We start from the raw sequence: 27,228 nt of genomic DNA, 5'->3' as shown, positions 1-27,228 counted from the left end.
CCGTATTTCTCTCCCCGGAGCGACCTGCACGGATGCTAGGTGGGAAAAGTGGTCTGGAATAGCAGCGAGGCCTTCTCCGATAGCTCGTCAACCCGTCCAGATGCCATGCGCATCACTATGAATCATTCTGGCAGCACCCCACATTGGACGCCCCATGCGGACAAGCCACAACCTCAACCCCGCGATGCTCATCCCACGTCTCCAGCAGCCAGGCACTTTCATGCCACTCTTGTGCTGTTGGTCATGGATGCGGTCCAGCACTCGCCCAGCCCCAGGGTGATCATAAGTGTAGTAGAAACGCGTCAGTTTGAATCATGCATTTACTTCTCGTAAATCCGGGTATCTAATAATTCTGTCCGTGCCTCTATGCCCAAGTCGTACGCCTGTTGTGTTACCGCCCTGTGTTACCGCCCTGCACTCTGTCCCCCATTGTATACCGGACGTGCATACACATGATTGCGGATCCTATCGACCTCTGTCAAGAACACACCCCTTCTGGATTCCACCACATCCTCAGCGCAAATCAACACACGGAAAGTACCTCGGTCCTGCGAAGCCGTTCGCGATCACAGCCTGGATGTCAATATTCGAAGTCGGGTCCTGGTTCGGGCTCCACATCTTCAGCAGAATGAACCGTCCTGACACCGGCGGCTCAAACTTGATGGTGCATTTGCTCTTGTCCCTTTCAATGAAGAATCTTGCGTGAGGCCTCATCATCTCCCCTGGGCCCAGCTCCTCTGCGGCGTCTGGTGTACCTTCGAGCCCCGTTTCGGCCTCTTCCCCCAGCTCCCATGGAGGCGGCGTGTGGCGGCGCCGCCGCCGCCGCCGCCGGCTGTACATTCCCACATCATAAAAGCCATGCTCCGCCAGTTCGTCGCCGCTGCTGTCGTCGCTGTCAAACGGCCTCTCGAGTGCCCTCTCGAATGGTAGTGCTCCAATCGACGGCGGCTGCAGATCTGGTCTCATGGACACCTCGTCCTCGTCGTCGCTACACACCGTTGTCACCTGGAAGTCGGGCGACGAGGTTTCGAATGCTTGGGGAATGTGCGCGACCTCGTTTTCCTCGTCATCCATGCCGATGTCGTAGAGACGCCGAGCCCGAACCTGCGCCCTAGTCATGATCGTGCCGTCTTCGTTGTGCCTGATCGAGAGAATGGGTGCCAGCGGCTGTGCGTCTCGCTCCATGCGGCGCGAGCCTCGAGATGGTATGTACTGGATTTTGTACTGCGCCGTCCGCGCCAGAAGCTTGTCGTCCTCCATCGCAACAAAGACCATTCCTTCCTGTACTGGTGATGTGTAGTTCGACCGCGGTGCCTTGATGACCAGCTCTTTCAGAGTGAATACCGTAGAGCCCTGGTGTCGTAGAACAACGTTGCACCTCGGACCCTTGGTGCAATACACGGAATGATCGTTCCTGAGGATATTCTCGACCACATGTTTCTGGTTCCCATCGCCCGAATAGATCCCGCCGTCGCAGCTCACGATCTCCATCGTAAGAGGCCCCGGCTCGACCTGGCCATACTTGCCATAACGAAAGCCCCTGTAGTCGGCTGAAGGGCGGTCTGAGTCTAGTTTGCGTCTCTTGACGCGGCGGTTCTCGTCGGTAGACTCCTGGGCTTGCAGAGGCGGTGAGGGAAATGACAACTCCGAGTAGGGATGCGACGGCGGGTTAGTAAAGTCTAACAGCGCCCGCAGTTGATTATTTGCGTCGTCCAAGTCGTTCAGATGCTGTAGGTCTTGGTCTCCTATCCTCGTAGTACGGCGCAGGTGCTCCCGGGCCATGCTGGCTCTCTCTAGAATGGACAGTTGGTATCCTCCACGATGCGCAGCACCGGACCGCTGTCTTTCTGGATATCTGTCGGACGAACCATATCGCGGTCGCCCAGGCCGGCCTCTGTTGGGCACGACGGTGATCGAGACCCTCCCGCTGCGCGTGAGAGAACGAAGAGGTGGCAGGGATGGTGGCCCAGGCGCATCAGACGACTGGGGCTCCCTCGAGAACCTACGATACGGCTCCGAGTGCGAGTTGGCTTCGGAGGACATGGCGCTGCGCGATGTCGTGTGGGCGGGGGATTCGGAGGCTGAGGCCGAGGCCGAGGCCGAGGCTGATGCTGAAGCCCAGCGGTTAAGGTGGCTCCGGACAAGGTCCCGGCGGGCGCTGTTCACCAGAGTCGAGCGGCGGTGGGCGTTGGCGTGGAACCTCTCGATGGCGCGGTATAGCTCGCCAGAGGGACTGATCTCGGACGGAGTAGCGGCGTGGTCATCGAGGATGGAGCGGACAATCTCATCGGCAGAGCGGAACGTCGAACCAGAGCCAGAGCCAGATCGCTCCGGGTGATTATTAGACTGCGCCATGGGAAAGCAAAGTGTGTCAGCGTAAGATTGCGAGAGGCTGCCTGGTGCTCAGGTGCGACCAGGTCCTGGAAGGGGACTGAAGGTTGAGGGTCATGGTAAGTCGGCAGAAACTACCGAAGAGAGCGACAGAGAGTGTGTGAAACCTCTCGCGGGGGGCCAGCCGGAAGGGGTTGTGGGATTCGGGCGCACTCACCATTTACCATGGAGCACAAAGGACACGGGACATATAGGTCTGGCGCTGAGGTTTGGCCGCGGGCACTTCTTTGATAGACTTCCAGCAGAGTAGTTCTTAAAGCAGACCCCAGCCGGGGAATTTCCGTCTCCAGAGTTGGCAGAAACACGACGGTATATCCACGAAGATATCCGATTGGTGTCTCAGTCGCCGGGGGGGTCGTTGAGGATTTGCAGTCAGGGCCAAGTCGTGGGACCGGGGAATGGGGCGACGTCGATGGTTGCGGGAATGGAAATTCAGATCACCTCACCTCAGCCAAAGCGCTGGGACGGGCTGCTCGGGACCTTTTCTTAGCACCAGCAGCGCCTGGAAAGAGGGGACGGGGCGGGCTGATTAGTGGACTCTAACTACGTAGCATGGCGGGACAGACCATGCTGGACCCAGGCGCGGGGGTCTTGTAACCCGTGGGAGACCGAAACGACGGACGACGCAAATCTTAGCGTGTACGCGGCCGCCTGGGTGGCAGGGTGGCCGACATGGGCGTCACAGGCGGAACAGTGACCGCGGAGAAGTACCTCTTTAACTCGCGCGTCATAAGCCGCCTCCAGTGTGCTCCGGGTGCACCTGAGCGCCTGGCAAACTGGGGGCAATCCAACCGCGACGGGGCTACGGGCCGCGCTAGGGTGGCCACGGCCCCTTGTCCCCTTGTCCCCTTGTCCCCTTGTCAGCCAGAGTTGCCGCTAATGTGTCTTGTTTCTTTGGGAACGAACCAACTTGAGGCTCAACGTAAACGACAGAATACAAAACGCGCCCTCGCATTTCTCGAGTGAACCTGGGCCAGGGCAGGGCGGAAACAACTGCAACCGCGGGCCAGTCTCATCGCACCCCGAGGCCATTCGCGCTCATCCCGAGTCTGCTTCACCTGAGTCGGAACGGGCAGCCTGCGCCCCCAGGCCGTCTATCTTCCTTTCTGCAACATCATAAGTGGATGTCTGGGTCTGAGGTCCTATCATGCGAATCACCTAAGGCCTCGACTATCGAGACGTAGCCTTGGAACTGACGAAAAGGCGCCTTCCCGCAATTACGTCTTTCAGCATCACATCCCAATTGTCCCGCAACCTGTACCTCCACCTTATCATCGACTTGGGATTTGTTGATTCGCCCTCTTGTCGCAAGTTGCGCGGTTCTTTTTTTTCACGCATCGTTACCTCGGAGGTCTCGTGATGGAGGCGCAACAGGAAAACGAGAAGACCAGCCCGGCAGCCATGCCGGAGCGACCAGCCCAAAGCGCAAACAGTGACGCGTCTGCAACTGCAACTGCCGCTGCCACCAGCGCTGTTCCCGACGAGCGAGAGCAGCAGCAGCAGCCGCCGCCGCCGCCATCCCAGGCCCAACCTCAGGAGCAATCTCAGGAGCAATCTCAGGAGCAACCTCAAGAGCAACCTCAAGAGCAACCTCAAGAGCAACCTCAAGAACAGCCGCAGCCTCCACAGGAAGAGCAACAGCAACCACAACCGCAACCGCAACCGCAATCGCAACCGTCAACTATCCCACAGCAGCCAGGCCAAGACAGCATGCTGCCCCTGCCAGGCCATCACCATCAGCATCACATGGACCCTAACGGCATGGGCATGGGTCTCGCCATGGGGCAGCTAGACTCGAATGGCTTCATGATGCCGAATCAAGGGATGGACTTCAGTGCTCTTCCGCATGGTGCTAACGGCATGGCCTTTCCCGACCCAAGCTTGATGATGATGGCGGGCCAGCAGATGGGTATCCCCCCTCTTCCGCCTCAGCCGACGAATGGCACCAGCAATGGGATCACTGCAGGTAGGCACTCATCACATGTTCCCTCGCCGTTCCTGATACTGACTCGGAAAAGATGAGATTGCCCTGTACGATCGTCAGATCCGCCTCTGGGGCATGAAGGCGCAGCAGAAGATCCAGAGCGCCAACGTCCTCTTGATCAACATGAAGGCTTTGGCCAGTGAGATTGCGAAGAACCTCATTCTGGCTGGCATTGGCTCCCTCACCATTGTGGACGCCGAGGCAGTCACTGAAGCCGATCTGGGTGCCGGTTTCAGTATCTCCCAGGCGCAGCTGGGCTTGAATCGAGCACAGGCAGCTGCAGAGAACCTCAGGAAGCTGAACACGCGCGTCAGCGTCTACGCCGACCCGGACAGCATCATGTCGAAAGGTGCTAGCTATTTCGCAGCCTTTGACATCGTCATTGCGACCGATATCAACCCCATGACTCTAGCCTTTATTAACACGGCAACCCGCCTGTACAACCGGCAGTTCTACGCTGCGGCATCCCATGGCCTCTACGGCTATATCTTCAGCGACCTGATTGAACACGACTTTGTGCTTCAACGCGATAAGAGCAACGTTGACACCAAGGTCGGCGAAGAGACGCGCACCCGCAGCGTCGTTGATGTCAAGGTGAAGCAAGAGGGCGACAAGAAGATCGAGGTCGTGACCAAGCGTGAGCTCTACTCTACCTGGGATCTGGCGGCCGAGACCAGCCTCCTGCCGGTTGACTACAGAAGCTCCAAGCGTCGCCTGAAGGCCGTCACACCGGCGCTGTCCTGCTTCCGGGCGTTATGGAGATTCCAGAGCGACAACAACCGCAACCCGGGCCCCAACCGCGCAGATCTCGAGTCATTCACCAAGAACGCCACGGCCAACCATCAGATGCTCAGCCTGCCCAACGAGACCCTGAACTCGGAGTTCCTGCGCAGCTTCCTGCAGAACATCGGCAGCGAGATTGCGCCCGTCACGGCCATCCTCGGCGGCCAGCTCGCCCAGGACGTGATCAACGTCCTGGGCGCCAGCCAGCCCCCCATCCAGAACATGGTCATCTTTGACGGCAACAGGATGCAGGCCGACATGTACCCACTCCACCCCGAACCCACGGGCGGTGTGCGCCTCGGCAGGGCCCAGCTGGACATTGGCGGCAACATGGGCGGCATGGGCGACATGGGCGCCATGGCGATACCCAATGCCGACTTCTCGGCGCTGCCGCAGTTTCCCGATCCTGCCATCTAGGAAAACTCGCAGTTCATCGCGGAGATTGACCAGCTGGTCGCAGATGCTCGGCTGTGCCTGAGGGAAGGCCAGGCGTAGATGGTGGCCTCGTGCCTGCGTAATCTGTACCGGAGGAAGGGTTGCTAGTGCACAAGCGCTGCGGCTTTGCCTGTGGTTGTCGTGGCCTCCCTAAGATATAGAGCAGAGGGATTGGGGGTTTCCGTAGGTCTTGAGAAGGGGATATCCAGGATAGGGGTGGAAAAATACCCTCGCGCGTCGTTCACGCTGCGGTGTCCACCCTGTCCGCGTTTATTCATTGCATCTCGGCCTCGGGCTGTAGACAGGAGGGGAGGGGGAAACGCGCAGGAAAACCAAAATTTTGTACATTACTTGGCCATGAAATGATGACCACCCCTTTTCCCCTTCGAAAAGTGCCTGTCGCTTTGGTTCGTATGTTCGGGCATGTGCTGTACCCGAGTCTCTTGATATGTTGTCTTCGTGATCAGCAGTGGACATCTAGCTACTATGTTTTACGGCAGTGATCCTCTACTCCTGTGTGCGTTGCCAGGCATTGGATCGGGCATGTGAGGCGAGGAGTCTTGTCATCATGGACCATATCACATCGTTCAAGGCCTCTGCCGTTCAGGACCTATAAGGAGCCTGGAGGCTGTGAAATACTTCCGTAGGTCGTTGTCATGAGAAATCATTTGTGTCCAGCCAAGTTGCACTATGTGGCTTGTTCTCGTACTGTATGACCGGTTGATAGGCTGGGCAAACGCAGTTTCTGACCCCGCGGTCTATTGGTCACAGACATCGAGGTAGGTATGTGGAAACAAGGCTGTTTCAGCTACGAAAGCTCACGGTTGCAACACGCAGCGGTGTAGAGCTCACAAGCATTCACAGGAGACAGGAAAGTCACCGGACATAGCACGATGCCGGGGAAACATTGATACCAGTGAAAGATTAAGGTCCATGAAAATGCAATTTTCCTATACAAGGAGTTCGCTATGCCTATCTACCAGCCGTGCATGCTGCGGGTAGCTGTTCCGAAAGGAAAACCAGGAAAAAAGTACAAAATGCAAATGGGAGAAGAACTCCTTTCGTTCTCCCGTTGTTTCTCCTCGTCCTAGTGAAACGTCGTCGTGGATGGTATACAATAAGAGGCAGTGAGCGCCCCAATAAGAAGAGGTGCTCATTCTTTCTTTGCTCGCTCACGAGATGTGGCCCTGATGCTGGCCGACAAGATAACACACCGTGGTGGAGTCCACCGACTGATGCTGTTGGTTTTTGTAGTGTACAAGTGCTGCGTAGCATAGGGTTACGCAGCTATTTCTCAGAGCTCAATGGCCCTGAATCGCGCCTATCGAAGTGCTTCTGATTCTTCGTTATATTTTGTGGGAAGTTCGTAATAGGTGTGAAGTCTACTTGGGTGACTCGGTATCCTCCACTGATCCTTCCTTTCTCGAGCCTGCCCTGTTGCGGTTTCTCTGGCCGTTATTCACCGACCATCCCCTGATGGTGGTGGGTCCGGTGCGAGGCGGAGGCTCGTTTGCTGAGTAGTCCTTTATGGCGCCTTTCGGGTCGTAACTGGAGAGGCGCAACTCGGTACCGCCATTCGAAGGCCATTGGCGATTGTACGGGATGGGAGCTGCAGCAATTCTACGATACTTCCCAGCATTTTGGCCATTGGGTCCACCAGGACCGGGACCCGGCCCCAGACCAGGGATGGGGGAAGGAAGAGGTCCCGCTCCTCCCAATGAGGGACCGCGCTGATGAGTAGTAGGCGGCGAGTTTGCGATCAGGGGTCCACCAGGAGGTCCCGGGGGCACTTGATCGAACGGCCCTTGTGAAAGAGTTGGTGGCGAGGGGCCCATCTGATGAGGCATAGGAGCCAATTGCGCGTGTCCTGGGACTGGCGGAGACATGGCGGAAAACGAGGACAGATGCTGAGGTGGAGCCTGACTGGGCACGATGGGCGGCACGGGGCCGGGGGGACCTGGCTGAGCCATGGACATGAGCGGTGCCGGTTCTTGAGGAGAGAAGCTGTTGTGGAATGGGTGATGTACGCCGGATGGGTAGAAGGCTCCGGCGCTAGGCTGCATCATGGCTCGGGGTGGCTCGTACTCCTGTCCCATGGGAGCGATCGGCTGGGTTTGTGCTGATGGTGCAGCAAGGGCTGCTGGCGCTGAAGGCTGAGGGGCTTGGGTGTCAAGAAGTAGGCCGCTGATCTTGTCGCGTCTTCCGGGTCGTAGCGGGGGAAGGGCAGGACTGCCCTTGCCGCTGACCTGGCCCGTGAAAGGATTTCGTTGGACTGGAGTCGGTGGCCGGCCATCCAAACTCTGGGGAGGCGCAGGTGCTATCGGTGCAAACGGCTGGGTTGGGTTCAAGGCTGTCTGGAGGAACCCGGTCGAGCTAGAAGGAGGGCCATGGTGAGGTCCATTCATCATATACGCGTTCATCATGGGAGGGCCGTTCATGATTACCCCTTCCGCGGGGCCACAGTATGCCTGAGGGTTTTCGGATACATCGGCGAGAACAGAAAGCCCATATGTATCGACGTGGCGGACTGGCATGGGAGGCGGAGGTTCGGATGCCCCGAAAATATCGCGTACAGCATCGTATGGCCTGGAGGCTCTAGGGTTCATGGCGGCCTCTTGAGCGCGCTCTTCGTCCTCCACTGACTGTGCCGCGTCGAGCAGCTGTGCAGTACCACGCTGTCGCATCAGCTCAGTACGGGGATCGATGGCGAAGACAGGCTCCTGGTAGCGGTCATCCAGAAGCGTGTCCTCTTCATCTTCAGGCTCGGGTTCGGGCTCGCTGGACACCTGTCTCTCCTGTTCTTCACGCTGCTTTCTGCGCATCTCTTCTGTGGTAATATCCTCCATGTCGAGATCGAGATCCTGTCTCAGCACCTGAACCATAGCGCCAATCCTGTTTCGGCCACGATCCTCCCTGACAGCATTATCCATCAGTCTGGCACGGACGGTGCGCGATGCATGCAGAGTACTCCCATTTGGTGTGACAAGGACGACAGGACGGGTCGTGTCGATGTCTTCCTTCGGAGCTTCCTGCTCGTTTATCGAGTCGGGGAGGAAGAAACCGAATCTGGGATGCAGGTTGTGTTTCTTGACTAGCTTAGGATCCAGATCACCGTCTCTATAGTCGAGGCAGTTGTAGTTGAGAATGGTTTGGTCCAGGTGCCAGAATCGGGAATTCGGCTTATTGAGAAACCTGCCTCGAGTGTTCTTGCTAGCCTTGCGCGTGGAATCATTTGTGGAGTCGCGGAAACCAATGTCGTCTTCATCAAAGTCGTATAGGCACGGGATGATGAGGCGATTGTTGGCCTTGGGACCTCGTTTGGAAACTGTCCTGGTGCCCCACTGGTCTGGCTCCGAGGCGCCGGCAGGTAGATCGGGAAGATCTTTCTCCTTCTTTGTGGCAGTATCACTCTGCTGCGAGGATTGAGGAGACATGCCTTCTTCGAGAGGAGTGGGCGACGGTGCGTTCGACTCGGGCTCGCCATCCGGCTCGGTCTCAGCACTAAGGAGACCTCCAATATGGCGTGGCCGTGGGGTCGATGCTTCACCGCCAGTGTCATCACGCGGAACACCCAGGCGGGACGCGCTGGAAGTTGGTCCAGAGATGAGCCTCTTGGACTCTGGCTGACCGTCGGGCACGTCTTCAGCTTTCCGCTTCGGACCGGGCTTCTTGCGGCCGAGCGTACTTCTGACTGCCGACGTCTTGATATCCGCCAATAGATGAGGATAAGGGACTTCAACGCCATTGCGGATCATAACATATGGTCCTTGATCTTTGGCAACCTCGTCCGGCTCCTGGACAAAGGTATATGAAGCAGGGAGCTAACAGTATCGTCAGCATCATTGTACGACAATCAAGTCATTGGCGAGTTGGCACTTACATCTGTAGGGTATTCCTCGCGACGAAGCTCTTCGAGCAGAGTAATTCGATTCAGAATTCCGTCGAGAAACTCATCAGTCACATACTCAAAGCCGTCCTAAGGTAAATGTAAGCTTGGGCTGCCAAGACAGGATAGGCCTGTGTGTCAGTCAGAATGTAGGTGGATACTAACCATGAACCGCTTCTGGGAGAAATCGTTGTCGTCCCGGTAGGTCTTGTTAATATGGTCGTATTTAGCAGTCTCCTCGGACTCGAGGCGCTGGATGCTGTCGTCGAGCCTGTCATCGAGCTCGGTTTGAACCGTGAAGTACTCGGGCACCTTGGTGTGAGCGTCAGGACTGTCAATCATTTGGTTGAGCGTGTGATCAGCAAGCTTCTCCAGAGCCGGCTTCATGGCGTTGGCGACATCAAAGTAGAAGTCTCGCAGCTCCTTGGAGCGCTCGTAGGCAGCCTGGACACGCGGGTGGTCATAAGTCTTGTACCGGCCACGGCCTCTGCCACGGTTGCCACCGCGTTTGGTCATGGCCGGCTTACGACCAACGGCCTTTCTGCCAGGACCTCCTCTCCAGCCACCGCGTCCTCTGAAACCACCTCTGGTAGGTTTCGCAGGACTTGGTGCCGGGGAGCCGGCTGCCTGGACGTGTTCATCCATGATGAGAGTGAGAGATCATGCAGCCGTGGAGGGATTCTCCGGGCTGCTCAGTGGGAATATGAAATTGATGCTCGGCAAAAAAACAAAGCAGCCGGGGAGAGAATGCGGCTGAGGCAGGTTCTGATGAGAGAAGTGATGGTTGGTGATATGGGTAGTAGAGGCTGTTGTTGGTGAAAGGGAGTAGAAAGACGTGTGAAGCAGTGTTGTAAAGGCAGGGTGAGGGCCAGGAGGCCGGAAGTTTGATGCGTAATTATCCTCTCCAGGCGTGGGGCGCCAGAGCAGAAACCATTCACGGCCGGCAGAGCAGAATGCAAGGGATTCGTAGATTATGCTGCCCGGATTGTGCTGCGCGCGACGATTGATGGGACAATCGACTTGAATAGGCCGTTACTGTGAGTTTTTCTCATCCAGACAACAATTACAAGCCAGCGCCTCACCTTCCCCAAATCAGTAGTCACGCTTTTTCGCAGGACGACTGGGCTATGGCTGGCGCTGATTGGCCCGCCGGCGGGCACGGACCCGGGCTGGCCGCCCAAGTAGCCAATACCTCGAAAAATTGTTGCATAAACGTTTGCGGCGCTGGCGGCCACTGCAATGCTGCACACGACGACCGCCGCCGACAGAGGCAGAAACGCTGGTTGCGATTCTGCTCGCAGCCGTGCAGTCGAGTCGTCGCTCGAGTCTGAAGGCCCCCGATAAACCAATTTAGACGAGCAGGCTATCTGTGCATGCCCACGACTGCCGCAAACCGCGTCCGTGTCGTGTCTAAGAGCGAAACCTCGATGCCCGGCTTGTCCCGGGGGGCGTGTAAGCCGAACGAGGTCACGGTGATCCGTATGCGAACTCAATTTCTACCGACGCCCAACAGAATGCAGAGAGATGCCTACAAGAAATGATGCACAGGATCAGAAGGCAATGTGCAGCAAGGCTCCTCGATTTCGTGATACACAGCTGCTATGCTGCTGCTGACGTGAAGGCACCGCATGCCGTAATCCGAGCCTGTCAGCGCAGTGCTCAATCTATTGACACGTAACTCGTAGACACTGTTTCGTAGTGCCATTCCCCTTTGCGCAACGCCGCCAGTCTTACCACATTGAACAAGTCTACTCCAGCTCACGAGCGATGCAATAGAAGCGCCGTGTCACGACCCGTCATAAAGGAGTTTAATGGTACAAACAAAAGCTGCTCAACCGTCTTATCACGCCTACTCCCCTCCAGAGGCACGCGATCTAGAGGGCACTGTCAAAGCATGTTATAACCGACATGCGCATTGCATACAGTTTCTCCGAGTTTCCAATAGCCCCTGTCCGTTGCGTGTGCCTCCCAATCCGCCGCATTTCCGCGTGCCCGACAGCTTGGGAAGTACCCAGTACAAGGGGAGACAATAGCGAGCAAAAATTCCCACTTCCAGCGTCTGAGAATGAGAGGGATCCTCGCTCGCTCGCTCTCGCCCCTTGTCCCCTCCAATAGCCACTAAATCCGGAATAGCCCACCCGCATCCATGGATATTGTTCGACGGCCGGCCAGCCGGGGGGAGCCCTGGCCGCAGAAAGTGGGACACGACAGCTGCAGCACGCGCGTGTATGCCAGACACTTTTTTTTTTTTTTTGGTTACTGTTCCTCTAATTGGCGACGACATATCAAACTTTTGGCTGCTCGACGGCAGCGCCATTCCACGACCTGTTCTTGTCTGTCCGCAGCGCCACGGCCTTTTGAACGCCCTGGCTTCAGATGACACGCTCCTGGTAGAAGACATGTGGTTATAGGACCATTCAATCCCGCGGTTTCGCCAACAATGGGGAAGCGTCGCAAGCTGTCGCAAAAGGGCCCCTCCCATGCGCCGAAGGGTGTAAGTGGGAAGCAGCAGCAGCAGCAGCACGGGGGCCACGGCCAGAAGCCAAAGAAGCCGGGCGGCTCCAATAGCACGCCCAAGACCTCGGGGGCATCCTCGAAGCCCCAGCAGCAGCAGCAGCAGCAGCAACACGCCGAGCCTACCATACCCTTTGCGCCCGAAGACAAGATCCTCCTCGTTGGCGACGGCGACCTCAGCTTCGCCGCCTCCCTGATCGAGCACCACTACTGCGCTGACGTGACGGCCACCGTCCTGGAGAAGGACCTGGAAGAGCTGCAGGAGAAGTACCCGCACGTGGGGGAGAACATTGGCAAGATCGAGGCCGAGGACAGCCGGGTCGTCTTCGGCGTCGACGCGACCAAGATGGCGCCGTTCACGGACAAGAAGGGCCGGGACGGGACCGGCGTCATGGACCGCATCATCTTCAACTTCCCGCACGTCGGGGGCAAGAGCACGGACGTCAACCGGCAGGTGCGGTACAACCAGGAGCTGCTCGTCTCCTTCTTCAAGCGCGCGCTGCTGTCGCTCGCGCCCGGCGGCACCGTCGTCGTCACCCTGTTCGAGGGCGAGCCCTACACGCTGTGGAACATCCGCGACCTGGGACGGCACTCCGGCCTGCAGGTCGCGCAGAGCTTCAAGTTCCAGGCCGCCGCGTACCCGGGCTACCACCACGCCCGGACGCTGGGCGTGGTCAGGAACAAGGAGGGCGAGGTCGGCGGTGGGTGGAAGGGCGAGGAGCGCGCGGCCAGGAGCTATGTCTTTGTCCGCAAGGACGAGGCGCCCAAGACCGTGCCTCAGAAGAATAAGAAGCGCGCAAGAGATGCGGGCGATGAGTCGTCAGATGATGAGTAGAGGCATACGTGTATCTGGATAGGACCCAGCTCATTACATGTCACTCTAGTTGAATTAAAATATATTCAAATTCAATGAACCGTCATGACTGAATGATATAGCCCTTCAAGTCTAGCCACAAGAGTAGGCATCATCAGTGATGGCCTAGTGCCCTCAGCCCATAACTAGGCAGCTTACGAAGCATTCGTAACTCGCTTAGAAGTTTGATAAAACGGCCGTCTATATCGGCAAGTGTCTTCGCATATCGTTGTTGTTGTCCTAGGTTGGTACAAGGGAATTGGGATCTACGCGAAACATGTGCTATTTCTCAGAGTGAAGGTCGCAGAAAAAGAAGTGAACTTCCCAACTCGAGGTCTCGTTGGTACAAGCCCGTGAGGCGAGGCTACGTATAAGATTCCGTGGTGACCAGGCTGTGTGCCTGATTACTCCTCGCAAATCTAAGGACCTGAATTTGGTCATCACTGAGATCCCACGAGGTACATGCGTTTCAGATGCACAGCCGAAAGACAAACATGTGCTGGATCGGGTCTGGCGGTGCCTTCTGACTTCATCAAGGAAGATAGCAGCAATCACACCCAGAGTCGTCGACTATGACTTCTCAAAGAGCGAGAATACTCTGCTCTGAGTTACTTGGCCTCTACATGACATACATTATATTGAAAGCAGTGAGCTATATAAACAACGGAAAGCGCTGGACGCCTTTAGCTCCAGAGTCTGTAGAGATACGGCACTGGCATGTACATAATTCTTCAAACTTATACGCGTCGGTTGGCATGACGAGGCTATACTATACGTATCACAACGCAGAGAACGGCGGTCATCGATGTGAATAAGGCACTCCATATGGGAAATCTCCCGCAAAGAGAGTTAAACACCTCTTGCCCCTTTTTTTCCAACTTATGCCGTAGGCATACACTCAGTTCATGGCTATAAGTATATACGTATACCGTACCCACCAACCTTCGCGAAAATTCAGTTTGTACCCAAACGCCCTCTTCATACCCTACATTTACAAAACCACGAAAAAGATCAAAATGATATCGAAAAAAAGCACCAGCAGCATGGTATCATGATCGAATGCCTGAAAAAGGGAGGCATTGCTGCCTCCCAAAAATGCCGCAACCAATGGGTATAAAACCGTCCGGTAGCTTCTCATGAGTCGTACACTGCAGAAGCGAACATGTCAAGACGAGAAATATCTGAGAGGCCGAGCGAAGCCCAGCTGCTCCATAGTCGCACAACCAGCGACGGAGCAGTTATATACTCTTCAGAGACGGAAACACGGAGTCTACCAGATGTTGTTCCAGCTGGTACACCCCAAAACACATCTACAGGGGGGTTGTCCGGACAGCCCTTGGAGAAACAGATAGAAAAGAAAGGACAACGACCAACACGGCTCTGAGCCTCCGGATGTCTTCCTGTATAGTCCTGCATGCAATGGTAGAATGAACAAAAAGCCTGCGGTCCCCAGGTCCGCAAAGGGAAAAACAAACCACCCCGGCACTTCTAGCTCCGGTTGATGACTGCTGGTGGTGCGGGAGGCGTTGACCTTGCTACTGGGTCAAAGGCACTCCTCGACCTATCTCGATCCGGGAATATAGGGTCGATCACTCTCAGAGTATCAGGTCCTCTCGATTCTGGCGTAGGGTGTGGCGCTTGCTGTATCGGCGGTAACGTGTTCGGCTGCGGCGGAGACTGTCCTTGGGCCTGAGAAGGATATTTCATGGATTCCCGAGTCGTCGAAGACTTGGAGTCGATAGGTTGGCCTCCACGGTCCCTTGGTGACTGTGTTTGTCTCAACTGCTCCATCGGCTCCGGGAGCGCTCGAGGGGTCTCGGTAGTGGACGCCGGTGAAGCTAGTGGGTAACCACCGCTTGTAGGTGACATCTCGTTGCCGCCAAACTGGCTCCGTCTCTTGCCCTTTGCGTCCAGTGGGTTGGTCACGATCTCGTATCCCGGCGAGGAGGCATACTCTCTCTGTGGCGCGAATACTGCTGGAGCTAACGGTGCCGGAGTGATGGGAGCGTATTCCGTGGACCTCGCATAGTTTGCACGCGCCTGGGCTTCTTTGTCTGCTTTCGAAGGCCGCCCGCGTTTCTTGCCGGTGCTCGTCACAGACGGGCTGCTGACCGGAACAGCTGCGTAGCCATTTGCAGGCGGACGAGGTTGAATATTGCGTGGTGGATAATTTGGCTCGGTAGGCGTGATAATAGCCTGTCTCTTCAACGGCTGGTCGCTTTGTTCGCCTATAGACTTGCGCTTCAATGTCGACAGATTCGGGGGTTGGGGAAAATGGACCGGGAGGATCTTCTCCACCGCGCCCATACACTGATACATATTGCGGCCTTGTGCTGTCAGTAGCCATACACTAGGCAGAAGGCCAGCAAGTGGTAGGTAGACATACCAATGGGTAGTTGCATAAACATCCAGTTCTGCTCTACACTGTGTGCTTTGATGAACTCGGCCAGGACTGGCACATCGACCGAGCTGGCTTTGATCATCTCCCCCAGCACAAAGCGCTGAGGTTCAACCATTTGTCAGTACTCGGGATCTCGTCTGTCCATGGGGTTCTGAGCTTACGGTTTCTTGGTCCGATAGAGTAGTCTCCATGGCGCGCGTGGCTTGCTTATCCAGCAAAGAGAAGTCGAGAAAGGAGGAAGACGGGAAACGTGCAACGGGACCGCAGGTAAGGCATTTGGGAGATTATAGGCAGAGGCAGAACACAGAAGTAGCTACTTGGTGGTTGTAGTCGTTTGCCTCGCCCGGTGGAAGTCGAATTATCGGGCAGGCTGATTCATGCGGCTCTCCAGTTAACCCGCTGGAAAATCAAGACAAGCTGCGCGCGCTCCAGGCAGTCGAACAATGGGACATAGGACTCCAGGCTCGTGAGTAAGGGAGGGGAGGGGACCACGAGCTTCGCGGGCCGGGCGTGGAGGACGCGCGCGAAAGTGTCACAGGGCGCGCTTCTCGGGCGAGAAGCTCCAGAGCGATATCAAACGAGTGAATGTTCTGTCTCGAATCTCGAGTAGCACAGAGACAGGAACCGGCGATGCTTGACTGATGCGGCGGCGGCCTGCCTGCAATCCCACGAGCCCAGGGTTGCCTCCGCAAGCTCCGCCCAGGGTATCTAGTAATTGGGGGTGGGAGAGGGCGCGCGCGGAAGCTTGGGTCCTGAAGTGACTGTGCCTAGTTACGCGGTAGGGATCCCGGCCGGGGGTTTGCTTGTTGGTATGATGGAGTCTCGGATGTTTTCGAGGCCTTGTCACAAGCCCTGGGGGTTTGCCGAGAAAAGACAATGTCTGTGTCAACCTGGAAAGCGATCCCCTCGACAATCTCTCCAATCGAGGCCGGGCCAACCTCGACCAGTCAACCTCTGAAGCTATCCTCCAACTCTGGGTGTAGTCAAGCTGCTTTTTGGGGAAGCACAATGCGACCCGGCGGAATTGGATGCGAGGCCTCTCCAAACGCGACTTAAAGTCGAAGCTAGGGTACCTAGGCAAGGTTGGGCTGCTCCCCCCAGGAGGCGCGGCCCTGTGCCAGTATTGGATGTTTCCAGTGTATCTGACTGCAAACAGGCGAGAGACGAATGCCCAAAAGGGGGACCGGTGCTCTGAATCGAGGCATCGAAGCCCTGCAGGCGTGTTGCTAGTGACATGGGGGAGGTCATATGTCGCACCAGGACATATGTTGCCAATGTTCACCGCAGGCGAGCCCTGCAAGCGGGCTGCAGCCATCAGGTCCCGGGCGGGAGTGGTGAGTGGACTGACGATATGCAGCTTCTTTCTCTTGCAGATGGCCGAATACATCTGGGCCGTCGAATCATCGTCAATCAGGCCAATCCGGCTGACCACTTGGACAAATTGGGTCGCCTGACTCTGAGACCGACGAAATAGCTTGCTTTTGCCTCGACTTAGTGACACATCAAATGGCACGCCCGCCCGTATCTCGTTGGCGTACTCAAGCACCCTTTCGTCGCCGCAGACGTCCACGGCTGCCACACCCTCTTTCGGGGAATGTGTGCTGGAGGCCCGGCCCTTGCTGGTGTCCCACGCCCCGGGGCTCCAGGGCTCCCACTGAATAATACCGTTAGTCTCCTTCCGCCGGGAAACGCTCCCATCTGTTGCGAGGCATGCTATGCATGAATTGTCGACGAAAAGAACTCCCACGAAATTTCATTTCTCTGTGTCTGTCGATTTTGGGAACCTCGTTTTGTGTTCCCATTGGCTGATGTCCGTTGCTTCGCTGGCCTTGCAGCTCTTCGAATCTTCTAAGCTCGGTAGTGCCATTGTCGCGGGCAGCTTGACTGGCTGAGAGCCGCCGCGAATTCGCCAATCACACTGCTGAAGTGCCCTTTGTGCGCGCTGGCGGTCAGCACGGATCAGGTGTTCTTCTGCAAATGAGGAGCCAGTCTTTGAGGCGCAATGTTGGTATACCATCTCGTCTCGAGTATAGAAGGTAGGACAGAGATTTGGTATAATGTTGTAAGTCGAGGACTGACTTTGGACCCAACCCGCTGCGCTCCAAGTCCACTATATATGGACCATATGCCATACCGCCTTTTCGCTACGCAGCCCAGCATCCAAATTTTTGCTCTATGCACAATGCGCTGGCATGAAAGTTGGCACCTTCTCAGTGGCCCGCCCCCATGTGCAGCTCGTCATTGCCGGATGTATGGAAAAGCTCCCAAGCCGATAGCAAGAACAAAGGAAGACCATTGAAGGTTTTCAGAACTACAAGTGGGTTATAGGGTCTCTTGGAGGCCTATACTCTACTGGTCTGGGTAATTGATGGCCACTCGCTGCGCATTGGAGTGAGGTAGCTTCTAGGATCACCAATGACACCATGACTTGAGGGTGACAAAATTGGGAAGTGCACCCTCACTACATTGCAATGGCAATCGAAATCGTGGAGCCTGTTTCCAGACCCTCTATGGTATTGGCCTTTTTTTCCCCTCGCCCCTCCAGCCTACAGTAGTATCACGGCAGCAGGATTATAGATCTTGGTAGACATCTCGGGGCACCGCCTAGTTGGGAGCCGAGGTCCACCAGCATTGAAGCCCGCTCCGGATAAAGGTGGAACCCTAGGACGGCGATGATACTGTGGGCAAAGCGGTTGGTCCTAAGGATCTATTAATCCATGGTGCACGCATTGGTGATTCTTCATCGACCCTACACGCTGCTCGTGCAGTGATCGATTTTTGATTTATTTTTTTGTTTGCCTGTTTCTGTCAACTTGGAGAAGCCTTGATTGCCTGGGTCTGGCAGACACCTCTATAGCACGACGGCGGGAATCTTGCAGTCCTAATGTTTTAGTCCTCCTCCGGGAAAACTCCTTTTAAATTCGCACCCGCGCGAGGCAAACAAGATGCTTTTGTCTCCTCTTGTGCGGTGAAAGAGATCGCACGTGACATGGCTGTCTCTCTCGTCGTTAATTGTCTTGAGAGTCGTGCCCATGATGACGACTTGGTAATTGAGTCTACCATCCAACGTGCGCCAGTGAATCACCATAACTAGTACTGCACTGGGCGGCGTCAGTTTAGCCTTGATCGCCCGCCATTGGACGGCTGGGTGGGGTTCCTGCGGTCGGCGTTCTCTCCATTATTTCCCCGACAGTAGAAACCCATATGGCCAATTTCTTTGCGCCGCCCTCCCATCAATATTCCCCTGCGAGGTCGTTGATGGAAAACAGTTCTGTCCGAAAGACGCGACGCTGAAAGAACGGCAAAGCACCGCGCAGCCAGGCAAGCACCCTGCAGTCCCAAGCAGGTTCTTTTCACATCATCCGGGTCGACGCGACGCGCATCTCGGCTTTGCTACAGGAGTCACGCTGCAGCAGATGGTAGTTCTCGGCTTGCCGACGACGTCCCCCATTGCGCCTTCCGCAGCGCGCCCTCTGTCCCTCTCCCTACTTGACCAACCGACGGACCGTTGATACTAGAGCGGGCTGGCCGTGATGCTACGGGTTGTTGTCTGTCTGGATCCTTCACCGTAATTCGACGCCAAAACCCCATCGACCACGCGAGGGCACTGGGTACTGCCGCGAAGAATCTATGGACTAGTCCAAAGTCACAGACCCTTTTTTCTCTCCAGCTGCGTCAGGGCCGTCTTCCCCTTCCTTCCGCCTCTTGACACACCCGGGGGCCAGAAGAATTGGTTCAGAAGCGTCCAGCTACGATCGTCTCAAGCCGAAAGTACATTCCATCGTCTACGACGCCCAGCCCCTGGTCCCACTGTCGGCGACGGCCGCCAATCCCACAGGACAGCGAGAGGGCGACGCCATGGAAGACGAGGAGCGTGTACAAGGCGCCTTGGAGGGCCTCACCGTCGACAATGGCGGTGATGCGCCCTCGACCGAGGTGAAGAAGGAGGGTGGCAGCGCTGGCTCAACCGGCTCGAGATCGAGGTCACATAGCATGTCGCCCTCCGATGAGAAACCGCGCAGTGACAGCGCGTCAACACCCGACAACAGTGCGCACCCGCCCAAACTGTCCCGGAAGGCATCGCAGAAAGCGGTCCCGCGAGTCAATCTGTTCCACGACACGCCCGATGTGACTGACGAGGCCTGTGGTCATTTCCAACTGATACCCGACTGTCTCTACGGCTCCAAGTCGCTCGGGGCCACAGAACACGATACTCTGGACTGCGACTGCACCGAGGATTGGCGCGACGGTGTCAACCATGCCTGCGGTGATGATTCTGACTGCATTAACCGCGTGACCAAGATGGAGTGTGTGGATCGGGATTGCAATTGTGGCGACGGCTGCCAGAATCAACGATTCCAGCAAAAACAGTACGCCGACGTCTCGGTCATCAAAACAGACAAGAAGGGCTTTGGACTTCGTGCAAACAGAGATTTACAGGCCAATGACTTTATCTTTGAGTACATCGGCGAGGTCATCAACGAACCCACATTCCGCCGCCGAATGATACAGTATGACAAGGAAGGCATCAAGCATTTCTACTTCATGTCCCTAACCAAGAATGAGTTTGTCGACGCGACCAAGAAAGGCAATCTGGGGCGTTTCTGCAATCATTCCTGCAGTCCCAACTGCTACGTGGACAAATGGGTGGTAGGGAACAAATTGCGCATGGGCATTTTTGCCAGCCGCAAGGTCCAGGCGGGCGAGGAGCTGGTGTTCAATTACAATGTCGACCGTTACGGCGCAGATCCCCAGCCCTGCTACTGCGGTGAAGAGAACTGCATTGGCTTTATCGGCGGCAAGACCCAGACAGAACGTGCCACAAAGCTGTCCAATGCGACCATCGAGGCTCTTGGTATTGACGATGCCGATGGCTGGGACACGGCCGTTGCTGTGGTCAAGAAGCCGCGCAAGAAGCGAGCCGGCGAGGACGATGAGGATTACGTTAACAGCGTACAGGCCCGCGGCCTCGACGAGAAGGGTGTCCAGAAAGTCATGGCCTCGCTCTTGCAGTGCAAGGAGAAATGGATTGCCGTCAAGCTCCTGGAGCGCATTCAGACTTGCGACGAGCGTCTTCTGCCCTATGTTGTGCGCATGCACGGATACGAAATCCTGAGGACGACGCTAAACTCGTTCAAGGACGACACCAACGTTGTGCTCCAGATTCTCAGCATCCTCGACAAATTCCCGCGCTTGACCCGGAACAAGATATCCGATTCCAAGATTGAAACCGTGATCAAGCCTCTTACTGATTCCGAGCATGAAGATGTTGCTGAAGAGTCCCGGCGGTTACTGGATGTGTGGAGCAAACTGGAAGTGGGCTACCGCATTCCCCGAAAGAGTCGGACTGGCCCTGCTGCAGCACCCACCAACTCATTTGAGGAGCGCCGCGGCGTTCGCCTCGAGGAACTGCAGGCCAAACCTGTTACCGTGGCATTACCGGATAATGTACCCAAGGGCCCTCGCAGTAGCATTCCTCAGCGAAATGTCAATCTTGTCAGCCAGCAGCGACAACGTCGTCCTCCTGACCCCACTACGCTGCCGGCCGGTTGGTACATTGCCACCGAAAAACAAGGAAAGTGGTATTACTACACTAAAGGAGGTCAAGTGCAGTGGCAGCGGCCCACAGAACCTGCTCCCGAGGCCACCTCACAGACTGCAAACTCCAGGGCAAGACAGGAGCAGCAGTCCATACAGGATATCATCGATTCTCTTTCCAAGCCTGACACCAGTGGCGTGAGGAGATCAGCTACTCAAACCCCAAAGCAGGCCACGACCCCTGTCCAAGAGCCAAAGAAGGAGAAATGGCGGTCTTTGCCGATAGAGAAGCAGATGAAGATCTACGAGAACACTCTTTTTCCACACGTCAAATATGTGATGGACAAGTTCCGTCATAAGCTCTCCAAAGACGACCTCAAGAAGTTCGGAAAGGAAGTCAACAAGGCAATTGTTGCCTCTGACTACAAGCATCATCGCGTCGATGACCCTACGTCGATTTCTGACAAGCAAGAGAAGAAGGTCAAGAAATACGTTAAGGAGTTTCTCGACAAAGCCGTTGCCAAGGTTCACGCACACAAGCAAAAGGCCGGGCCGAGCCAGGATGACTTGAAGCCCAACGGCACTGTCAAGGAGGAGGAGGAGGAAGAGGAGGATCTGGTCATGTCGGATCACGACCCGGATCAGGATGAAAACGCTTCGACACCATCAGACCACAAGAGGAAGAGAGAGGATGATCTGGAACCAGCTATGCCATCCGAAACGCCCCTGGTAAAGCGCCTCAAGGAAGAGGTTGAGGGTGTCTCGGGCTTCCCAAGTCCTCCACCACCGCCGCCGCCTCCTCCGTCAAATATCCAGATGGATGATGCTGATGCGCTGCGTCAGCAGGAGGCAGAACTCGAGCGGGAGAACGAGTTAAATCAGTTGGATTTTGACAGGGAGCAAACGAGTAATCAGCAGGACCAGCCAGCCTTACGAGATGATGTAGGCAAGAGCGGCATGAAGCCGAAGCAGGAGGTTATGATCCATTAGGACAGCGTTAGCAGTGCTGTGACTAGCCTCGAGCGAGTGCCGAAACACGATGGCCTTCTTGCAACGGGTTGAAGGTACTATTGCATTGGTCTCTTGGCAAGGGTTACCTATTGTCTTGATCACTGTCATTGACTCGTTCGCCGCGGTATCATGCACCTTCACCTCCCGTCCCTATAGGACTACCAGTGTTGAATCAAGCAATCGAGGCATTTTGCATCATCCAAAGGGGCGTATGTCGCATGTGGTTGCGTTACAAGAAGCATTGGCGTTCAGGTTGCACAGGATTTCATAGGGAAAGGCAGTGTGCTCCACGCGTTGCTTTTTTCTTGGCATTTGGCATGTTGTTCGCGAGAGGCGCTGTATTTTGTTATTTTTTACCCCCCATCTGGCTATAGGTGCATCACGGAATGGACTGAATACGATCAAATACATAAGGCTGGGGCAGAGCAGGGCCACAGACTATCACTTGTACTGCCTGGCCCCTGAGCGTGGAAGGACTAATACGATGGAGAGACATTGGCTGAATAGGAGAAAACCCCAACATATATCCATCCCTGAAGTCGATGGCACTGTGAGCATGTGTTGAGATATTGTACATAAGTTGGAAAAAGGATGACCTCCAGTGTCTGGCGTCGGGCATCGAACGAAGGAACGTTTTTGCATTGTGTGATTACATTATATCCATCACGCAAAGGGTGCAGCTCGCATCGCGCCAAAGTCAAATCGCGATATACAAGCCCGGTAGATAACCAGAAACACACAAGTTGGACTTTGTGCACAAGATTGGCTTGGCATCATCACATACCAATCGCTAACTACCTCCCATTGCTACCGCCGAAACATGAGGTTGCTCTTGGTCGACAAGTGAACACAGAATGGTCACCAAGAAAGTAGCTTGTCCAGGCGGACAACTATCCGAGCACGCGGAACTGCTATCTGGAAATTACGTCGAACACTGGCAGCATATAGCATGAGGCTACTACTTCCGTCGCTCGGTAGCTCTAGTATATTTCCGATTCGTTGTCCGGCAATGCTACGAATTTTCCTTTGCTTGATGTATATCAGCTACAAGCAGGACTACAATACTAATCCACCACCCATCGCCTTACACGTACTAATGACCGTCAGCTCCCAGAAGACCAGTCAGTATAACACCGTGATTACACCGGATTATCAAACGCCTTGGCTACAACCTCCGGCAAGGACAAAAACCTCGCCATCGCATCGGCCGCCTCCTCCAGCTGATCCACCCACTCCAGCCGGAGACTGTCCTGCACCGTCCGCAGGTCGCCATGGGCCATCCCATGTAACGGTGCGGTGTCATTACGAGCCACCATCTCTTCGTAAGCTGCAATCCTCAGCCAGATGCGCTCCAAGTTGCGCCATGCCACCACGAGAGCCTGCAGACCGATCCGCGCGCGCGTCGTGCCTGCCCTCCAAGCTGCACTCCGGAACCTGTCAATCTCAGCCTCGACGCTGTCGCTCCTGCCCTTGAGATGCCTCGACCCTGGGGACCAGTTCCGCGTGCATTGCCTCCAGGTCTCCTCGCACGACTCGGGGCCGTATGCTTCTGTGAGAACCGGGCTCGTAGGGGCCAATGTTTCGCAGGCCTTCCATTCGTGTTTCTGTCCGATGGACCACCAGAGGCGGAAGCGGCATGGGGCGAGGGTTTCTTCTGTGCTTATCCTGTCCGGGGGTTGAGCCTCGTGGTTTACGGGCGGCTGATGGAGCTCGCTCTCTGAGTTGGCCTCGCCTGGGGCAGTCTTCTCCCTCTGGCCGCGATATACGACTGCCGCGTCGGCCAGCTCCCCGTGATATCCTCCGAGCTGCTGCACCGCGCCGTCGCCTTTCTCAATAGCAGAATCGATTTCGGTGCTTTCTGAACCGTGCTCATCCTCGAGGTCGGTGTGACGGCCCTGCCGTCCACATGAGCGCCGTGTACCCAGATGACGGCTATAAGTCCCGGTCCGCAGCGCTGATGTCCCTCTCCAGACCGACTGCCCACTGTTCCAATGCCACCTGCCGGAATCCGTGGCGCCGCACGGCTTGCAGACGCCCCCGAAGCTCCCGCCTGCAAGCTGCAGAAGCCGCACATACCGGACATCGGCACGGTGTCCGCAGATGGAGAAACGGACTGGGCGGCGGCACCCCGGGCACGTGTCCTGAGCCCGTCCGAAACAATCCGGGTGGCAGTAGTGGCCGCAGGGCAGCTGTATGAACTCGTCGAGTGGACGCGTCTCGCTGCAGGCAACGCAGGGTGCTTCGTGATCCTTGATGGTGCCGGGGAAGTAGTTGGGACTCCACATGTTCTGGCTTCGATCCTCGGGCACGTGGGGGTCGAAGTCGGAGATGTGCCTGGCCTTCTTCGGCGCTGCACTCAGAGCGCGCCACGACCAGCCGTGCAGGGGCGTTGGCAGGCCGCGCCATTCGTCCCGTTCCGAGGTGTGGTAGTTCTCTGGGTCCCAAGTGACGGTCTTTCTCGGCTGTGGAGCCGACGCTGCCTGCTTGGGAGGCTGGTGTTTCTTGGTGATTCCCTTGCAAGACTGCAGTCTTTCGCCAGAGCCTTCGGCTCTGTGGATTTGTACGGTGGTCGACACGGTGATGGAGTCGTGAACTCCCTCATCGCTATCAGAATCCGGCTGGGGCGGCTTGTATGTAGTAGGCGGTTGTCTGCGCTGCCTGTAGCTCTGAGGGCGGATTTTACCATCGCCAGGCCTCGTCTTGGCCCCGTATGATCGATAAAAGCCATTGTATGCTCTTGCAGGAGGAGCATAGTCCTCGACCTCGACTTGTTGGTCTTCTGAGGATGCGTAAAACTCCGGGTGTTCGGGCGACGGTTCACGCTTCCTTGGCCGACCTGGACCTCGCCTTTTATTACCCGCTGTGAGTTTTGAATTTGGTCTGCTGCGTGCCATTTCGATCTGATATTATCCCTATGGCTTTTGGGTACGCGTTCTGGTAGGTTCAACCTCGTGCAGAGAGCGAAACGACAACCAGACCTATAGTTGTGAGTAGTTGCTCCCGAGAGTCTGTGATCGGGATGGAAATGGCGGAGTCGGGACGGGAAAGTGAAAAGATGAAAAAGGAAACACCCGGTTTTGCAATCTCCCACAACTATAATCTGGAAAAAGCCGAATTTGGAATGGGATTCTCCGATTCCAAAACTCCTACAAACTGTAAATCAGTATCGGAAGTATAGCGTATTGTGCTCAACTAGATGGTCAGAAAAGTGGGACCAGTCCGAAGCCAAGCGGCCAGACGAAATGTTTGAATATAGTGATGTGGAAATACGGGGTTCAACTTCGTACTGTATAGTCGATGTTTGTTATCCGACTTGGAACGGCACAGCTAAACTCAGGCCACACCAATAGCACCAGTGAGATGTACAGTCAGCGACACCATGGCCCATGCTCATTGGCTCAGGCTGTATAAATGTCTATAGTCATTACACTTCTTCGCCGGTAGAGAAGAAAACCCTCCCCACGCATAGCTCTCGCAAGTGAAACCTATTCAACAATTCACTTAATCACGAGGGGTTCTCTCAAGTTGCAGTTGCATCTTCAATTCATTTCAATTCAGTATCGCCTTGTTCTATCAAGTGCAATGTGATATCCGTTAACTCGTTAAAACGCCGCTCTCTTTCACCAGGAACCCCAAAAATGCTTCCGATCGCATTTCATAAACAGCAAAAGCCCAAATCGTGCCATACAAAGAGCAAAAGAAAATCAACAGCTCGGGAGATCACCATATACTGGCTGTGCATCACCAGCTGGTGACAATCTTCTCCAAGGCCCCGAGCAGGATGTCGGCGTGGCCCTGCTCAAAGATAAGCATGGGCCTGAGCCGGACGGCGTTGGCACCGCTGCCGCCAATGTTGACACCGAACTTCTTGGCCTTGGCGAGGAACTGGTCACGCTTGGGGTTGTCGAAGGCAATGAAGGTTCCCTGGCCCTTGCCACGGAGGTTCTGGAACTCGCCGGGGTACTTCTTGGAGAGCTCCTCCAGCTTGCCGAACAGGTAGTCGCCGACCTTGGCAGTGTGCTCGACCAAGTTCAGGCGCTGGACCTCGTCGATGATGGCGCGGAAGAGAAGAGCACGGGCGGGGTCACCCATCCAGGTGTTGAATTGGCGGTAAGGCTTGTTGGGGCGAAGCTCGGGGTTGCTAAAGTAGTATCCGGCAGTCTGAGCCTTCTTGGAGAAGGTGACCATGTCCGGAGGGGTGGGGAGGTCCCAGTGATCGTGAGCCCAGAACTTGCCAGTGGCACCAACACCTGTCTGGACCTCGTCGACGATCAGGAGAACGCCGTGCTTCTTGGTGACCTCACGAAGGCCACGGAAGAAGGCGGGCGAGGCGTGGTTGTCACCACCCTCGGACTGGATGGGCTCGACGATGACGGCGGCAGGGGGAATATGCCAGGTCTTGATCAGGTGCTCAACCTCCTCGAGGGCAGCAGCCTCAGCCTTGGCGTTCTCCTCAGCATGCTCCTCGAGAGGATACTTGAGCTGAGGGAAGGTGGCCTGGGGCCAGTCGAAGGCGGGGATGTCGAGCTTGTGGATGGGCTTGGAGCGGGTGGTCGAGAGAGAGCCGAAGAGGCGGCCGTGGAAACCGGTCTTGAAGGACATGATGGACAGCTGCGAAGCACCGGGCGACTGGTTGTTCATGGCCGAGCTCATCTCCTCCTCGGTGAACTCGACCGAGGGGCCACCTCGCTCCTTCTGGCGGCGCCACATGAAGGCGGCCTTGTACGCCGTCTCGTTGGCGTCGGATCCGGCCATGGCGGTGAAGACCTGGTCGCATCCCTTGGGGGCAACCTTGAGGATACCGGTCTCGAGGACAGATGCCCAGTCGTGGGAGGGGAAGTTGCCCAGCGCAGGTCTGTTGATGATGGCGTTGACCATATCGGGGCTCTTGGCGGCGTCGACCAAGGCCGGGTTGTTGTATCCGATGGGGATAGAAGCAATCTGGGCGTAGCTGGAGCACAGTTAGTCTCCTCTGAAGCATCTATGGTCTTGGTGTAGTCGACGTCTGTTGAGGCGACTTGACTTACACGTCCAGGAGGGTGTTGCCATCGGGGTCCACGATGTAGTTGCCGAAGCTCTTGGTGTAGTCGGCGAGCATGTTGGTGCTGCGGGTGTCGAAGACCTTGTCCAGGGCGGCAAGGTGCTCCTTGGACTTGGGGCCGGGGATGTCGGTCTTGATGACAGGGCCCTCAGGCTCGCCGCTGTAGTAGCTGGAGACCATTCTGGCGGTTGAGGCGGAGAAGGGTCGCGAGAGGGTCTGGGAGAGAGACTGTCTTGCGGGCGAGGGAGCAGAGAGACGCTTGCCGGCGAGGGAGAGTGGCCTCAAGCCAGAGTGACGGAGGGCGGCCATCTCTACCTTTTTGTAGCCGAAGGTTTGTTTGGCCGAGGTGTTTGCTGGGTCGACTTGTTCCCACCAGAGACGGGTTTCAACG

General features: G+C 56.1%; 9 protein-coding genes across 9 annotated transcripts; 3 read left to right on the top strand and 6 right to left on the bottom strand.

Moving 5' to 3' along the window:
- Nucleotides 1–513: 513 nt before the first annotated feature.
- On the bottom strand, nucleotides 514–2,355 carry JN550_012765 (uncharacterized protein; the record flags this gene model as incomplete). The annotated part of the gene is made up of 1 exon (XM_049311277.1): nucleotides 514–2,355. One exon carries the CDS (start codon nucleotides 2,353–2,355, stop codon nucleotides 514–516), a length of 1,842 nt encoding a protein of 613 aa, XP_049165247.1.
- A 1,395-nt stretch (nucleotides 2,356–3,750) lies between these two features.
- Nucleotides 3,751–5,575, top strand: JN550_012764 (uncharacterized protein; the record flags this gene model as incomplete). The annotated part of the gene is made up of 2 exons (XM_049311276.1): nucleotides 3,751–4,357; nucleotides 4,410–5,575. 2 exons carry the CDS (start codon nucleotides 3,751–3,753, stop codon nucleotides 5,573–5,575), a joined length of 1,773 nt encoding a protein of 590 aa, XP_049165246.1.
- A 1,400-nt stretch (nucleotides 5,576–6,975) lies between these two features.
- On the bottom strand, nucleotides 6,976–10,124 carry JN550_012763 (uncharacterized protein; the record flags this gene model as incomplete). Its single annotated transcript, XM_049311275.1, has 3 exons — nucleotides 6,976–9,414; nucleotides 9,474–9,569; nucleotides 9,645–10,124. 3 exons carry the CDS (start codon nucleotides 10,122–10,124, stop codon nucleotides 6,976–6,978), a joined length of 3,015 nt encoding a protein of 1,004 aa, XP_049165245.1.
- Nucleotides 10,125–11,919: 1,795 nt separating this feature from the next.
- JN550_012762 (uncharacterized protein) lies at nucleotides 11,920–12,828 on the top strand (the record flags this gene model as incomplete). Its single annotated transcript, XM_049311274.1, has 1 exon — nucleotides 11,920–12,828. The coding sequence occupies one exon, from the start codon at nucleotides 11,920–11,922 to the stop codon at nucleotides 12,826–12,828; it is 909 nt and encodes a 302-aa protein (XP_049165244.1).
- Nucleotides 12,829–14,334: 1,506 nt separating this feature from the next.
- On the bottom strand, nucleotides 14,335–15,438 carry JN550_012761 (uncharacterized protein; the record flags this gene model as incomplete). The annotated part of the gene is made up of 3 exons (XM_049311272.1): nucleotides 14,335–15,173; nucleotides 15,233–15,347; nucleotides 15,409–15,438. The coding sequence occupies 3 exons, from the start codon at nucleotides 15,436–15,438 to the stop codon at nucleotides 14,335–14,337; spliced, it is 984 nt and encodes a 327-aa protein (XP_049165243.1).
- A 341-nt stretch (nucleotides 15,439–15,779) lies between these two features.
- JN550_012760 (uncharacterized protein) lies at nucleotides 15,780–17,049 on the bottom strand (the record flags this gene model as incomplete). Its single annotated transcript, XM_049311271.1, has 2 exons — nucleotides 15,780–16,945; nucleotides 16,995–17,049. 2 exons carry the CDS (start codon nucleotides 17,047–17,049, stop codon nucleotides 15,780–15,782), a joined length of 1,221 nt encoding a protein of 406 aa, XP_049165242.1.
- Nucleotides 17,050–19,105: 2,056 nt separating this feature from the next.
- JN550_012759 (uncharacterized protein) lies at nucleotides 19,106–21,775 on the top strand (the record flags this gene model as incomplete). Its single annotated transcript, XM_049311270.1, has 1 exon — nucleotides 19,106–21,775. One exon carries the CDS (start codon nucleotides 19,106–19,108, stop codon nucleotides 21,773–21,775), a length of 2,670 nt encoding a protein of 889 aa, XP_049165241.1.
- A 1,160-nt stretch (nucleotides 21,776–22,935) lies between these two features.
- Nucleotides 22,936–24,690, bottom strand: JN550_012758 (uncharacterized protein; the record flags this gene model as incomplete). The annotated part of the gene is made up of 1 exon (XM_049311269.1): nucleotides 22,936–24,690. The coding sequence occupies one exon, from the start codon at nucleotides 24,688–24,690 to the stop codon at nucleotides 22,936–22,938; it is 1,755 nt and encodes a 584-aa protein (XP_049165240.1).
- Nucleotides 24,691–25,537: 847 nt separating this feature from the next.
- Nucleotides 25,538–27,146, bottom strand: JN550_012757 (uncharacterized protein; the record flags this gene model as incomplete). Its single annotated transcript, XM_049311268.1, has 2 exons — nucleotides 25,538–26,747; nucleotides 26,824–27,146. 2 exons carry the CDS (start codon nucleotides 27,144–27,146, stop codon nucleotides 25,538–25,540), a joined length of 1,533 nt encoding a protein of 510 aa, XP_049165239.1.
- Nucleotides 27,147–27,228: the final 82 nt, after the last annotated feature.

Source organism: Neoarthrinium moseri (assembly GCF_022829205.1).
Source record: "Neoarthrinium moseri strain CBS 164.80 chromosome Unknown scaffold94_Wmoseri_CBS_16480, whole genome shotgun sequence".
NCBI classification, from domain to species: Eukaryota; Fungi; Ascomycota; class Sordariomycetes; order Amphisphaeriales; family Apiosporaceae; genus Neoarthrinium; species Neoarthrinium moseri.
Note: the sequence above shows the minus strand (reverse complement) of the source record. Positions and strands in the feature narration are given on the sequence as shown.